Source organism: Ovis aries, chromosome Y (genome assembly GCF_016772045.2).
Source record: "Ovis aries strain OAR_USU_Benz2616 breed Rambouillet chromosome Y, ARS-UI_Ramb_v3.0, whole genome shotgun sequence".
Classification (NCBI taxonomy): Eukaryota; Metazoa; Chordata; class Mammalia; order Artiodactyla; family Bovidae; genus Ovis; species Ovis aries.
The window spans coordinates 20393407-20408658 of NC_082741.1; the positions used below are offsets into that span (position 1 = coordinate 20393407).

The 15252-nt window shown below is 40.6% G+C and overlaps 1 protein-coding gene across 1 annotated transcript; it reads left to right on the top strand.

Moving 5' to 3' along the window:
- Window positions 1–5137: 5137 nt before the first annotated feature.
- Window positions 5138–6730, top strand: LOC132659026 (zinc finger protein 280B-like; the record flags this gene model as incomplete). The annotated part of the gene is made up of 1 exon (XM_060408530.1): window positions 5138–6730. A coding segment is annotated over one exon (1593 nt), but the record flags the coding sequence as incomplete, so codon positions are not given.
- Window positions 6731–15252: the final 8522 nt, after the last annotated feature.

Consider the following 15252-nt stretch of genomic DNA (forward strand, 5'->3'; position numbering starts at 1 on the left):
CTGCTCATTTCTAGACCTACTCATTTCTTGATATTCTCGCAAGTCTCCTCTTTGTCCTCCTGGATTAAGGTTTCTGTTTCTCTGGATGGTTCCCATCAGCAAACAGACTGACTATAACGTGACCTGTCGTTAAAAATCCATCTTTTGTTGACACCTCCTGCTTCTGCTGCTTTTATTTCATATTTGCCTGTTATAGAACTCTGCAGAGTTGTTCCTAGACTTTGTTATCTCGAGTTCTCTCATTTTCCCATAAAGCCACTCTTGTCAAGGCCACAGGTGAATTCAAATGTTTAACTCAGTGGTGAACTTTTAATTGTTATTTTATTTAATTTGTTGGCAGCCTTTATCAGAGTAGTTCATTTCCTCCTCCCTGAAAAAAATGTTTCACTTGGATTACAGAGTGCTTCTCTTTCCTGCTTGTCTTCTACCTACAGTTCCCCACATACAATGTGTGACCTTTGTGTCTGGCTTTATTCAGATGTCGTATTTTCTTTTTAAATATTTATTTATTTAGCTATGTGGCATGTGGGATCTTAGTTCCCAGCCCAGGGATGGCACCTGTGGAGAGTCTTAAACCCTGGATCGCCAGGAAAGTCCCCTCGTTTGTGTACTTTCAAGATTCATCGTGTTCATGCTTGTATAGCAGTGAATGTTTTTATTTTATTTTTATGGCTGAATATGGTATATGAATATGGTAAATGGCTTCCATGCAGTCCATTTTGAGCATATACCACAGTTTGTTTATCCATTCGTCAATGAATGGATAATACGTGGATGGTGTACTCTTTGTGGCTATTGCGAGTAATGTTGCTGTGAACACTGATTTTGCATGGACTGAACATTTTCAGTATTGGTGCATATATACAAAAGAGGGAAATTCCTGGATCATATCTCTACTCTACATTTAATTTTTGAGGTACTGACCAACCACTTTTGCAAGAGTGGTTGTACCATTTTACAGCAATTACCTCAACAATATCATGAAGATTCCTTTTCTCCACATCTTCTGCAGCACTTGTTATTATTCGTCCTTTTGATTGGGTGTGAAGTAGTCTGGTGTGAAGTAGTATCTCAGTGAGACTGATTGACATTTTGCTCAGGGCTTCCCTGGTGGCTCAGAAGGGAAAGTGTCTGCCTGCAAGGTAGGAGACCTGGGATCAATTCCTGGGTGGGGAAGATCGCCTTGAGAAGGAAATGGTAATCCACTCCAGCACTCTTGCCTGGAAAATCCCATGAATGGAGGAGCCTGGTAGACTACAGTCCATGGGGTTGCAAAGAGTCGGAAATGTCTATTCAAATTCTTTTCCTGGTTATTAAATGCTTTTCTGTTTTTAATTGTTGTAGAAAACATCTAAGTTAAATTTTTACCATTTTACCCATTTTTGCATGCTAAGTATTTTGCACACTTTCATCAGCCTTTTGGAGAAAGAAATGGCAACCCACTGCAAATCTGATGGAGAAGGGAACGTGGTGAGCTTTAGTCCCTGGGGATGCAACGTTGGGCACAACTGAGTGACTAAGACATATACACACACGTAGTCACAGTGTTGATTTGTTGTTGTTGTCATTGTTTTAGCTGTGTTGTGCAGCTTGAATGACAGTTCCTGGTTGAGGATCATACCCAGGCCCCTGATAGGACACTGTGGAGTCCTAACCTCTGAACTACCAGAGAATTCCTTATCACATTGTTATGAAGCAGATCTCTACACCTTTACAGCTTGCAAAATCGAAACTCTGTACCCATCACCTGTCCCATTAAACAGCAACTCCTCTTTTCTTGCCCGTTGACCTAGACCATGGACTCCATCGTTCTTTTTTGTTTCCTTTCTATTGCTTGACTGTGTTAGCTAATTCATGCAAGTAGAAACTTACAGTATTTGTCTTTTTGTACGACTGGCTTATTGCATTTGGCTTGATGTCTGAAATGATCATGCATGCTGTAGCATGTGACAGAATTTTCTCTATATGGCTAAATAATATTTCATTGTGTGTATATATCACATTTGATGGACATTTCGATGCTTCCACCTCTTAGTTGTTGTGCTTCGTGCTGCTGTGAGCACGGCTCTGCAGATATCCCAAGACCCCATGTTAACTTCTTTTGATTTTATATCCGGAAGTGGAATTGCTGAATCATGTATCAGGTCTAGTTTTTTAGTTTTTTGAGGAGCCTTTAAACTGTTTTCTGTAGCAGGTGCACCATTTTAAAATCTATCTATAACACACAAGGATCCAGTTTCTGTATGTGCTTGCCAACAGTTGTCCTTTCCTTTCCTTCATATGTAAACACACACATATGCACATACAATTTTTTCATACCCTGTTCCATGATTGTTTATCACAAATTATGAATATAGTTCCTTGTGATATACAGTACGCTGTTATTTCTCTCTTGTATATATTATAGTTTGCATCTGCTAATCACCAGCTCCCAATCTGTGCCTACCCCAACTTTCCCCTCTGGGGAATCACATAGTGTGCTCTCTATGTCTGTGAGTCTGTTTCTGTTTCATAGATAAGTTCATTTGTGTCATATTTTAGAGTCCATGTAAGTGATACCATATGATATTTGTCTTTCTCTCCTTTTTATTATTTTTATTTGTACTTTATTTTATTTTACAACACTGTGTTGGTTTTGCCATACATTGACATGAATCCACCACAGGTGTACATAAGTTCCCAATCCTGACCCCCCTCCCACCTCCCACCCCATATCATCTCTCTGGATCATCCCTGTGCACCAGCCCCAAACATCCTGTATCCTGCATCAAACATAGACTGGCGACTACCTTACATGATAGTGTACATGTTTCAGTGCTATTAACTCCCAAATTATCCCACCCTCTCCCGCTCCCTCAGAGTCCAAAAATCTGTTCTATACATCTGTGTCTCTTCTGCTGTCTCTCATGCAGGGTTATCATTACCATCTTTCTAAATTCCATATATATGTGTTAGTATACTGTATTGGTGTTTTTCTTTCTGGCTCACTTCACTGTGTATAATCGGCTCCAGTTTCATCCGTCTCATTAGAATTGACTCCTATAAAGTCTGCAAGCAATAAATGCTGGAGAGGGTGTGGAGAAAAGGGAACCCTCTTACACTGTTGGTGGGAATGCAATCTAGTGCAGCCACTATGGAGAACATTGTGGAGATTCCTTAAAAAATGGCAAATAGAACTGCCATATGACCCAGCAATCCCACCGCTGGGCATACACACTGAGGAAACCAGAATTGAAAGAGACACATGTACCCCGGTGTTCATCGCAGCACTGTTTATAATAGCCAGGACATGGAACAACCTAGATGTCCACCAACAGATAAATGGATCAGAAAGCTGTGGTACATATACACAATGGAGTGTTACTCAGCCATTCAAAAGAATATATTGTCTTCCTCTTTCTGACTTCCTAAGTATTCTTTTGAATGCTAGTGTAGATTCAAGTATTTACTCAACAACATTTGTTGCTACAGTGTAAAATGTGGTTGACTTTTAAAATATTTGTCTTCTATTCTGCAAGCTTTATATTAATTCTAATACTTGGGTTTTCTTCAAGATTTTCTATATACAAATGTATGTTATCTCCAATATACTTTGATTTTTACTTTCCATTCTGAAGGCGGTTTTTTGTTTTTTCATTGTGTTTTTTTTTTTTTTTAAAACTACAGCAACAATTCTCTTTTGTTACCTGATTGCTCTGGTTGTAAAACTGCCAGTATAATGTTGAGCCAAAGTGTGTAATAGACTTCCTTGTGTTGTTCCCAGTCTTAGAGGGAAAGCTTTCAGTTTTTCATTCTTAAGTATGATGTTAGCTGTGGGTCTTTTTACAGGTGCCCTTTGATTGAGAAAGTTCTCTTCTGTTCTTAAGTATTAAGTGTTCTTTTAACCCTGGTTATGAAACGGTGCTAGATTCAAGGAAATGCTTTTTCTTCAGGCAGATGTGTTATTTGTTTTATTGTTTTAAAATGGCATAATGTTGGTGACTTTCCTATCATGAACCAACTTTGCATACCTCCCTAAATCCCATGTGATCATGGTATACAGTCTTGTTTATATGCTGTTGAATTTTGTTTGCCAGTATTTTGTTTTGGACTCTTTCACCTGTATTCATGAGGGATATCAGGTGTGTGTGTGTGTGTGTTTGTGTGTGTGTGTGTGTGTGTGAGTGATATCTCTGTCTGATATTGGTATGAGAGAAAGACTGGCATCACTTTGCCTGCTATGTGGGGAAGAGACATGTGGCATAAAGGATGAAGCATTGTTGGATTGAAGTTTAGCCAGGATTAGAGGGAGAAAGTTAGGATATATCAGTGTGGAATTGGGGTGAGATTATCAAAGAGAGCCCATTCTCCTTTTCCTAGGCCTGTGTTAAGTGCTTGACATTGAATTATGCTGTCTGTTAACTAGGTATAGATAGATTATACTTTGAATTTGCTACCTATTTTGTTTGTTAACATTTATGAAATTAGAATTTATGAATCGGTTGTAATGCGCATTTAAGATCCATTTTCTTCCATTTTTACTACAAAACAAGATGCCATTGAATAGCTGATGCCTTTTAAAAAAGCTGTTAACCTTAAGTCTAAGAAATAAGCATGTTTGTCTTTAAGATACAGAAACACATTTAAAAGTTACAAATTTGCCCAAGAAGACGCAACTGGTGTGTGGTTAAGTTAGAATTCCAACTTACTCTCCTATGACTCCAAAGTCCATGCTTCGAAACGCTGTAGAACAATGCTTTTGTAAAAATACTCATCCTTTACGTGTGATTTCACCTAATGATCAGTGTGGCGGGTTTTTTTTATTTTTCCTCTTTATTTTTTTAAGTAGAAGAGGTTAAAGTGAACATGCGACAAAGCTATGATTCTAGAGCCATGGAGACTTGTAGTCGTAGTTTTTTCAGCTGTCATTGAGTCTGGTTGACACTCAGTGTCTTTGTCTGTAAGATAAGGGTGTGTATAAGTACTCTAGAGTTTTGGAGATAATCAAATAGCCCATTTTTCTGTACTTAACTAATCTGTAGTATGTTTACACTTAGGTGGCAGTTTGTATAAAGGAAGCACTGGGACTTGTGGCCGCACCCTCTAAGAATAAGAAAGTATTAAAAATATGGAACTCCCACGTATGTTACGTGAAGAAGAACAAGAGCCAGAAGTACGGAAAAGGGAGGGAGAGACAAAACAAGTAGATGATGATGATGATGATGACGTGATCTTGGTTGGAGTGGAACATGGAAATGAAGATGCTGACGTGATCTTTGTTGGGATGAGCTCAGCTTCAAAACCAGTCGTTTCAAACATACTGAACAGAGATACCCCAGGTTCTTATTCAAGGAGAAAAAGGTGTGGTCACTTCAGGAGAGGTAACGCTCACAGATTACAGCCTGTTAGTCATGTGACTCCTACATCAGAAGCAAAGACTGTCTTGCCAGTGTCTGACTCTGACTCAAGATCAACAGGTAGTCCTATTATTATTGAACCTCCGTCTCAAGCTGATTATAAAAATCTTTCACCACAAATAGTGCCTGATGGCTTTTCGAAGGAGTTATGTTCTTCTTTGATTACCTTCACAAGGTCATTGCAGCATCCAGTAGAAACAGCAGTTTCTGCAGGAGATATGAATAAAAGTCCTCATGTATCAAAGCGAGTTTCCCCTTGTGAAACAAATCGCAGAAATCCCAGAAGGCCTAAACTCAGTGATGGCATTGTAGGGGAACATTCTTTAGGTTTTTCCCCGTCAGGTTTTTTTCATACAGAGACCACTCAGCAAAGCACACCAGACCGTGTCCATACCTCACTAGGCCATGTTCAGAATGGAGAACCTTGTCCAACACCTTTTCCAAAGGACAGTGTTCATTGCAAGCCTGTAAGACCTTTAGGGGAAAGTGGACAGACAAAAACTGATTTTCCAAATTTGGCAAGTCCAAACAAAATTGGTGATCCCACAGAAGGAAATCTGATTGTGTTACTTCGTGACTTCTACTATGGCGAGCATAGAGGAGTTGGGCAGCCAGAAGCGAAGACCCACACGGCGTTTAAATGCCTCAGCTGCTTGAAAGTTCTAAAAAATGTCAAGTTTATGAATCACATGAAGCACCATTTGGAACTTGAGAGGCAGAGAGGTGACAGCTGGAAAACCCACACCACCTGCCAGCACTGCCTCCGCCAGTTTCCTACTCCTTTCCAGCTGCAGTGTCACATTGAAAGTGTCCACACGGCCCAGGAGCCCTCCGCAGTCTGTCACATCTGTGAGTTGTCCTTTGAGACAGATCAGGTTCTCTTAGAGCACATGAAAGACAATCATAAGCCTGGTGAAATGCCCTACGTATGCCAGGTTTGCAGTTACAGATCATCATTTTTTGCAGATGTGGATGCACATTTCAGAGCATACCATGGTAACACCAAGAATTTACTTTGCCCGTTTTGTCTCAAAATTTTTCAAACTGCAACAGCATACAGACGTCATCATCGAGGGCACTGGGAAAAGAGTTTTCACCAGTGTTCCAAATGTCGGCTACAGTTTTTAACTTCCAAAGAGGAGAGGGAGCACAAGACCCAGTGTCATCAAATGTTTAAGAAGCCTAAGCAGCTAGAAGGATTGTCTCCTGAAACAAAAATTGTTATTCAGGTATCACTGGAACCCCTTCAGCCAGGATTGGTGGAAGTTGCATCCATTACTGTGAACACATCTGATTTTGAATCATCACCCCCCAAATCTAAAAGGAGGAGGTCAAAAAAAGAAAAATAATAGTTAATTCTGCCTTCAGTAAGTCTGAAGCAAGTATTTCAGTCAAAGTTAAAAATCCCATTAAAAACCAAAAGATCAACTTATAGCATTATTCAATAATATCAAATATAGGGAAACCGATGGGTAATTTATGTGATTGTGTTTTAAATAGAGGAAGTACAGTTTTGTTTGATCTTCATATTGAGGTGCTATTTAAAAATCTATGATCTGTTTTTCGTGTAATTGTCTTAACATGTAAAAAGGATGTGTGCATGTGTGTGTGAGAGAGAGAGAATGAGAGAAGTGGAGAAAGGAAAAGTAAGAACCTATTTTGGTATTTGATGTTACTTGTAAGTTCGAAAGCTCTCCTATACATATAATCTGTAGAGTGTTTTAGCAACGTAATTTTGAAGTGTTTTCATGCCTTGCAGATCTCAGTATCAGCTATATAGCCAGACTTGAATGTCACTCTCTGAAGTTCCTCTTGGGCTGATCTAAGATAACCTGGCTCTGAAAGCGTGCAGTGGAGGTTGATGGAGAAGCTACGATGTGAGTTTGGACCAGACACGGGATTTAATCAGTGAAGAGCTGTGGCTTTTTGTCCCAGCTGAGGAAGAGGCATACATTCAGTGCAGGCACAGAGCCAAGGGAGAAGGAAAACTGTCTCAGAGTTCTTTTACCTAGCCCAGGGACATCTCAAGGATGCCAGCTGCTAAAATGCCTGTGTTTGGTGAGAGATCCTGGCAAGCATGAAGCAGGCCCTGTGTAGCACTGACTGCAGTTGGAGAAGCAGAGATAGTTAATAGAATGAGACCTGGTGCCTGTGGACCTCCTGTTGAGTGAGCAAAAGGGGGATTTGATTCATTCTGTCCCCTTTCCCATTTGGCTGGCCTGTAGTCACAGTGAGGTCGGCATATCTGTGTCAGACACAGTAGCAAAGCAAATTAAAATTCCCAAAGGAAAAAGAGCCTTGACGTCCACTTTGATTTGCGCTGGACCCATAGTTGTAACTGAAAAGGATCAAACAGAGGAAATCTGTTCAGCTTTTGAATTGGGCTAAATTGAGTTCTCTTACCCTTAAGCTACAATGGAGTTGTCCAAGAATCGTAATATAGTGGACAAAAATAGTCCAGGGTGATTAAAGCCTTTTTGGAACTCTTCCTTCCAATTTCCAGTTACATGTGTCTTACCCGAGTTGACCATGTGAAGATTTCGGTTCTGTATCTTATCTTGCCTTGGACACAAATGTAGTACAGTTAACAGCTAATTCTTTGCGTGTGTAATTTCCCATTGTATCAAACTGATTGAGTTTCCGTCTTTCTTGACACAGTCTGATGTGCAAGAATTGTCTCATGTATTTCAGTAATTATCAGGTCATAGAGTTACCCTTCCTCTAATGTATCCAACCATCTAATCTGTGATTATACTTGTGGAAACCTTCTTTCTTGCGGTCTCCAAGGGCTCTTTCACAGACCTGTGGGGTACCCTCTAAGTATTGGTGCCTTAACATCAGCGCACTTGGCTGCCTCTAGGTTCTTGAAGTTGAGTCTCCTCCTGCAGTTGAATGTCACCCCTTCTCCACTTCTGGCATGGATACCTAGCAATCTCTGTGCACCATTCCAGGAAGCTGGGATCCTGTCTGTAGACCTATGCCAGGAGCAATCTCTCCGTTTCCTCTTCCTTTCTCCTCCTCTTTGTCTCTCCCCACTCTCCCCAGTCCTCAATTTCTTTAAGTCCTCTAAGCTTTCACAAAATGCTGGAAAGAGATCATCACCAAGCGGTTAGCATCCTTCTCAGAACTGAAAAGGAAGGACTACAGATGATGAAGCTGCAGTGAATTTGTTGTCTCCATTTTAGGTAATTTCGTGAGTATAAATTCAAATTCAAATAAATTGTGTTTATTTATTCAAAGCTTGATTGATATATTTGCACTTTGAATATTTTACTAGGCCTTTCTGGTTAGTTTATTTGGGCCAAAGCACTTTGCTAAGTGTCAGCTGAAACCACTTTTAGTTGTATAAAGAGTGTGTGTGTGTTCTGGTCTCAGGTGAAAACTCTCTGTATAAATAAATATGCAGACTATTGCATATGTATCTGCTTTCTTCGATTTCTATAGTAAAAAATACGAAATGTTTTAGTTACGTGTTTTTACTGTTGCTTAGTATTATCAACACTGTTGCTGTTAGTTGCTGTGAAGTATGCTCCTAAGGAATACAAGTTGTATTTATTGCCAAATTAAAAGGTTCCCACAATATGGTCCCTGACTGCTTCCTCTCTTCCATTCTCTGTCTTCTACTGTACTATTTTCCCCACTAATGTACTCTTTTTGACAACACAGGCCTTGGTTTTCCTCCATCAAATTCCGTTTCTTGCCGATCCAGACTGCAAGTGTTGTTCTTCTGGAAATACTCTTCCCGTAGGCCTGCATGGCTCCCTTGTTTGAGCTTCACCAATGCTGTTCAAATAACACAATCAAATCTCCAACCCCCTCTCTTTCCTCCTCCTCCTTAAAGGCACTTGAAGTCTCTATCCTCTTCTTCCCTCTCCAGCCTAAATTTCCTAAATTTTCACAAAAAAAAAAAAAAGAAAGAAAAATGAAAAAGAGAAGAGATAATAACATCAGGGCTTTGCTTCTTAGAATTAACTTGAGTCAGTTTCTGTGCCTGCAAATCAAAGATAGTTAATAATGAGTTGAATTCTTTCAGGAGCTTCCTCTGTTTTTCTTTTGATACCTCTATATTTTGTTCACACAATGACACTTTGTTTTCTTTACAAATTATTGAAGATGTGTCAAGATTACTATTTTGTTACTGCCCTTTGTGAATTTCCTTGTCTGCCTTGCTTGTTCTTTCAGGTAAAATTTATTATTTTATTAATGTTGCCAAAACATTGTAAGTAAAATTAGTATTTGTAGAAATAATGTTTTAAAAATTATTTCTGCTGTCTTTTTACAAATAACATGGCATGTTTTTATTTTTTTTAAATAATCGTATTGTGTTGGCCAGTTCTAAACAGTGATGTGTAAGTGGGCTTTCTTGTTCTGAGTACCATCAAAAGCAATGAGTATCTGGCTTAATAAATTTCCGTTTCTGCTTTTAGATCTTGAAGAGAATTGTTTTATTGGATAGTTTACAACATTTGTGGAGACACTTACTGTTCCTTCCTCTCCTCTCCTTTCTTTTTCTTGCTTTCTTCCCTTGTCTCTCTTCCTCTTTCTTTCCTTCCCTTTCTTTCCCCAGGTTGTTGCTTGACTGGACCTTTCCTGAAACAAAAGGAATTCCACACAGAGTTGAATGTTATCCTCTCAGAATCCCATTTCGTTCCTCATTTCTAGTATTGGAATTAACCTCCCTGTCCCCTTATTAGATTTGCCACAGTTGTATCAATGTTTCTGATTTTCTTTTTCCAAGAAGCAGCTCTTGTCGTCTTATCCCAACAAGCTTTATTTTTGTTTTCTATTTTTGTTTCAATTCATAGATACTTCCTACATTCTTTAGGATTTTTTTTCTTTATACCTTTGCATTTTAGAAGTTTCTTCACAATTTTTTTCCTGTAAATATATTAGATTTACAATGTTGAATTTCAGATGTATATCAGAGTGATTTAGTTATGCAGATACGTATCTATTCTTTTGTAGGTCCTTTTCCATGATAGGGTATTACATGATACTGAGGATTTCTTTTCTTTTTTTTTCCATAGATGATTTAGGGGTTGACCTATCTTTATTTAGCAATTTTGTCTGAATCCCAAATATTTTTATGTATCCATGTTTTTTAATTAAAATTTCATTGTCTAAGATTTTTGGCAAGTTGATTCCAAAGAGTTCACTATTTTCAGGCTGAATGTTTTCATTTATTGTTTACTGAGAATTAAGTTTTCCTTGGAGCTCTGAGGGCATGTGTGTATATACACTGACATGTCTATATACGCATCCTTTTCAGATTACTACATGTTTTAAGATATGTAAATGTATTTTCAAAGATATTTTCTGTTTGTATGGTAAAAACATGAAATGTTTTAATGCTAGAAATTTGTTCCCCCGAATGAATATAGTATAAAGAATAAAGATATAAAACTAGATTCCTTTGAGAGTAATCCTTACTAACAGAACTTGGGAATGTTCAAAGAGTACTCATAACACTTACGAAAGGTGGCAAGAAAAACTTTATTCAAGGTAAGAGTACTACAGTGGCGTATTATAACATGGGAGAGAGATTGAGCTTATGTGTGACTCCAGGAGGGGTGCAGCTGGGATTTATAGCTAAGGAACAGGGTGGGCCCATGGGATTGCAGACAGAGATGGGAGACTGAAAAGCAATGGACAACAATAACAGAATGGGTGTCAGTGGATGGAAACTTATTAAAATGAGGACTATAATCGTGAGGGTGGACTCTGGCTCAACTGAGAGGATCATTGCTGAGGCTAGGCAAGGCTGATAAGATATTCCGGTGAGTGAAATGATATTTGATCTGATACTGAGGGTGGTCAGATCAAGGGTGGGCTATGTTTTCTAAACTGAAGTAGCAGATTCTGGATTAGATTGGACTAGATGGACAGGCAGCCCTGGATAAAGACATTGCCCAAAGTTGGCAGTGCATTAATGAACTAGTGCTGCATAAGCAGTTAGCCAAAACTAGCAGCTTAAAACAATATTATTTCATACTGCTGCTGAAAGTTGGGAATCCAGGAGTAATTCAGCTGAGTGTTGTGGCTCAGTGTCTCATGAGATTGCCATCCTCTGAAGGCTTGACATGCGCTGGTGGATTTCCTTCCAAGATGGCTTACTCACATAGCTGATGAAACCGGTTTGCTTGCTGGCTGTTGGGAGAAAGCCTCGGTTCTTTCACATGGGCCTCTCTAAAGGGCTACCTGAGTGCTCTCGAGATATGACTAAGCTGGCTTCTAGAGTGAGTGATCCAAGAGGATGATCAAGGAGGCTGCAGTGCCTTTTATGACCTAGTCTCAGACGCTTCATTGTTCGTTTCTACAGTATTCTAACATGAGAAGTGAGCCACTAAGCCCACCACACATGTGAAGGGGCGGAGGAAGGAACCGTGGACATAATTTAAAACCACGTGGTACACACATGGCCAGAAATTGTTCACATACGTGTATGTCCAAAATGCCTTTTCCTGCCAATGCTTTTAAACAATTTATCTGTTACAGCATTAACTTGAAGTTCAGGACCTTGTCATCTAAGTCAGGTCCAGCTATGGATCAGGGTCCACGTGTACAGTATCTCGTGTTCTGTTGCTCAGTTGTGTCGTATTCTTGGCGACCCCATGGGCTGCAGCGCTGCAGGCTTCCCTGTTCATCAACTCCAGGAGCTTGCTCAAACTCAAGTCCATTGAGTCGATGATGCTATCCAACAATCCCATCCTCTGCTGTCCCCTTCTCCTATCTTCATCTTTTTCCGCATCACGGTCTTTTCCAATGAGACGGTTATTCCCATCACATAGCCCAAGTATTGGAGCTTCAGCTTCAGCATCAGTCCTTCGAATGAATATGCAGGAGAGATTTACTTTAGGATTGACTGGTTTGATCTCCTTGCAGTCCAAGAGCCTCTCAAGTCTGCAACACATCAGTTCAAATTATAGAAGTGTAGTTCCTCTAGACCTGAGGATGTGTGAACAAAAGAGATGAGTTAATCTGCTCCCTTTCACAGCCAACATACAGTGGTGGTTCAGGCATAGATAACCTTCATAGACACTCCTGTTCCAGAAAGGGGAGGGGAGATGGGAGTCAATAGTAGCAGTTCTGAAATCCCATGGGTTCTTGCGGGCAGTCCTTTGATTAGTATTTAAGGCCTGGACACTTCCTAGGCTTCCGTCTCTGATTTTTTCATTCTACCCGCTGACATGATGCCATTGCATGAAAGGTGGCTAGTATATGGTTACATGAAACAGTCTCCCTAGCCTGCTTCCTGCTTGTAGAAGGTAGAAGTCCAGAGCTCCTATTTTGTACTATTGCTGGTCCTTTCAGTCCGAGCTGAACTTAAATATGTTATCTTAAAACCTTGGTGTGTCTCCTGATACTGGTGTTCAAGGCAAAGCACCCCACTCCAAAGCGACAGTCACACATGTCTTCATAATAAGGCTTACTCTGTCTTGGTTTTCTGCTGAGATAGCTGAGGGATAACACCCTGAACCTTGGTAGAAGTCTTATTGTGTGACTGAAAGGATCTCTGAGTGACACCCCTAAACTCTTTGGAGGGTATTGGCCTGACTAAATAATGCCATGAGGCATCCCCTTCCAGCTTTCTGAGGCTTAACAAAGAATTTTACAGTCACACTCGTCTTTAGAACACCTTTGTTTATAAAAAATAATAAGAAGAACTGGCCTATCGGTGGTGTAAAATGTTGTATTTAGACCACCTAATCTCAATGCCCTGGATATGATCTTGCTTGAGAGTCATTAATTTTAACAACTTCTGTCATCTTAAAAGACTGGAAAATTCCCAAATCAGCAAGTTTTGTCCCCTGTTTTAATAATCTTTATATTAAACATTAAAGGAAAAAAAATCCCTTCATGTTTTACTACAGGCAGCAAGAAAAAACCAGGAAGTACTTTTGGCTGTTTGGATGGAAATCCTCTTAGATAACTCAATTAATTAAGTACAGTTTGTCCTCCCAGCTCATTAGGTACATTTTCTACTTTTCATAAACTGCAGATGTAGTGGACTTTCGTCTTCACACTCCCCAGGCTCTCTCCTCCTGCCTCTCCTTTCTGCCAAGCATCCTAGGTGCACGACTGTGATTCCGCCTAGAACGTGTTTGCTCAGTGAGCAAACGGGGAGCGATTCCCTGGCTTCAGTGCTTCTGCTGGCCAGAGACTCTGTACCGTTCCCTAAGAACTTCATGGTTTCGCTGTCCGACTTCTATCACCTGGCTAGGTCAGTTGCAGTAGCTCATACTCACAAGCGAACTGCAGGGATTTCTACACGCACATGTGCAGAAACATACATGTGTACACGGGAACATCGCTGAGGGGAAACCTGTCCATATGCAGAAGTACAGCTTTCTTTTCCAGGAATGTGAATTTTGGTAAGCGCTCAAATTTCTACACACACATGTGCACAAATATATTGGTGAATACAGTTACATCGCTGAGAGGAAACCTGTCCATATGCAGAAGTACAAGCTTGCTTTTCCAGGAACATAAATTTTGGTAAGCACTCAAATTTCTGCACGCACATGTGCACAAACATGCACGTGTACTCAGTAACATCCCTGAGAGGAAAGTTGTCCATATGCAGAAGTACAAGCTTTCTTTTCAGGAACATTAATTTTGGTAAGCACTCAAATTTCTATGTGCACATGTGCACAAATATATGCGTGTACACAGTAAGATCGCTGAGGGGTAACGTGTCCATATGCAGAAGTACAGCTTTCTTTTCCAGGAACTTGAATTTTAATAAGCACTCAAATTTTTGCATACACATGTGCACAAACATGCACGTGTACTCAGTAACATCCCTGAGAGGAAACTTGCCATATGCAGAAGTACAAGCTTTCTTTTCCAGGAACATTAATTTTGGTAAGCACTCAAATTTCTACACACACATGTGCACAAATAGATGGGTGAATACAGTTACATCGCTGAGACAAAACCTGTCCATATGCAGAAGTACAAGCTTTCCTTCCCAGGACATTGAATTTTGGTAAGCACTAAAATTTCTACGTGCACATGTGCACAAGTATATGCGTGGACACAGTAACATCGCTGAGAGGAAACCTGTCCATATGCAGAAGTACAAGCTTTCTTTCCCAGGACCTTGAATTTTGGTAAGCACTAAAATTTCTACGTGCACATGTGCACAAAAATATGCGTGTACACAGTAACATCGCTGAGAGGAAACTTGTCTCTATGCTGAAGTACAAGCTTTCTTTTTCAGGAACATGAATGAGACCTGGTGACTAGGACCTCCTGTTGAGTGATCAAAAGGGGAATTTGATTCATTCCGTCCCCTTTCCCATTTGGTGTCCGTGAACAATGGAGATCAACGTGGCAAATGGTGGGGTTTTTCCCTACTTCCCTAGCATCTGGCCAGCGACAGCCTGTCCTGGTGATGCTGTGCATGGCTGGGACGTTGCAGCCACCAGTGGCCACACCAGGCGAAGATGCCACCCTCTTCAGAGTGGAGGCAGGAGAGGACAGCGAGGCCCAGGTGGACGGAGTCGTGGCAGGGATCAGACGGGGTTTCCAGCTGCTTGCAGAGGACATCACTGAGGATGTGGAGGTTGTGCCAGATGAATGACAGAAACAGGGGTCCTCCCTGGAGCTGGAGGAGAAGACATTGGAGGAGCAGTGCCAGGAAAGGCCTGGAGGCCCGAGTGAGCTCCCGGCACTAGATGTGATGCAGGCACTGGCGACCTTGTAAGTGGAACTTAGCTCTAAGCCTGAGAAAACCTGCAGGGCCTACGTTTGGTTCATGTGCAAGAGTCATGAGAGGAGGAAGCGTGACTTGGCTCAGAAGAGTGCCAACATCTAGGGCATCCCTGGCTTCTGGGCCAACGTGGTATCCTTT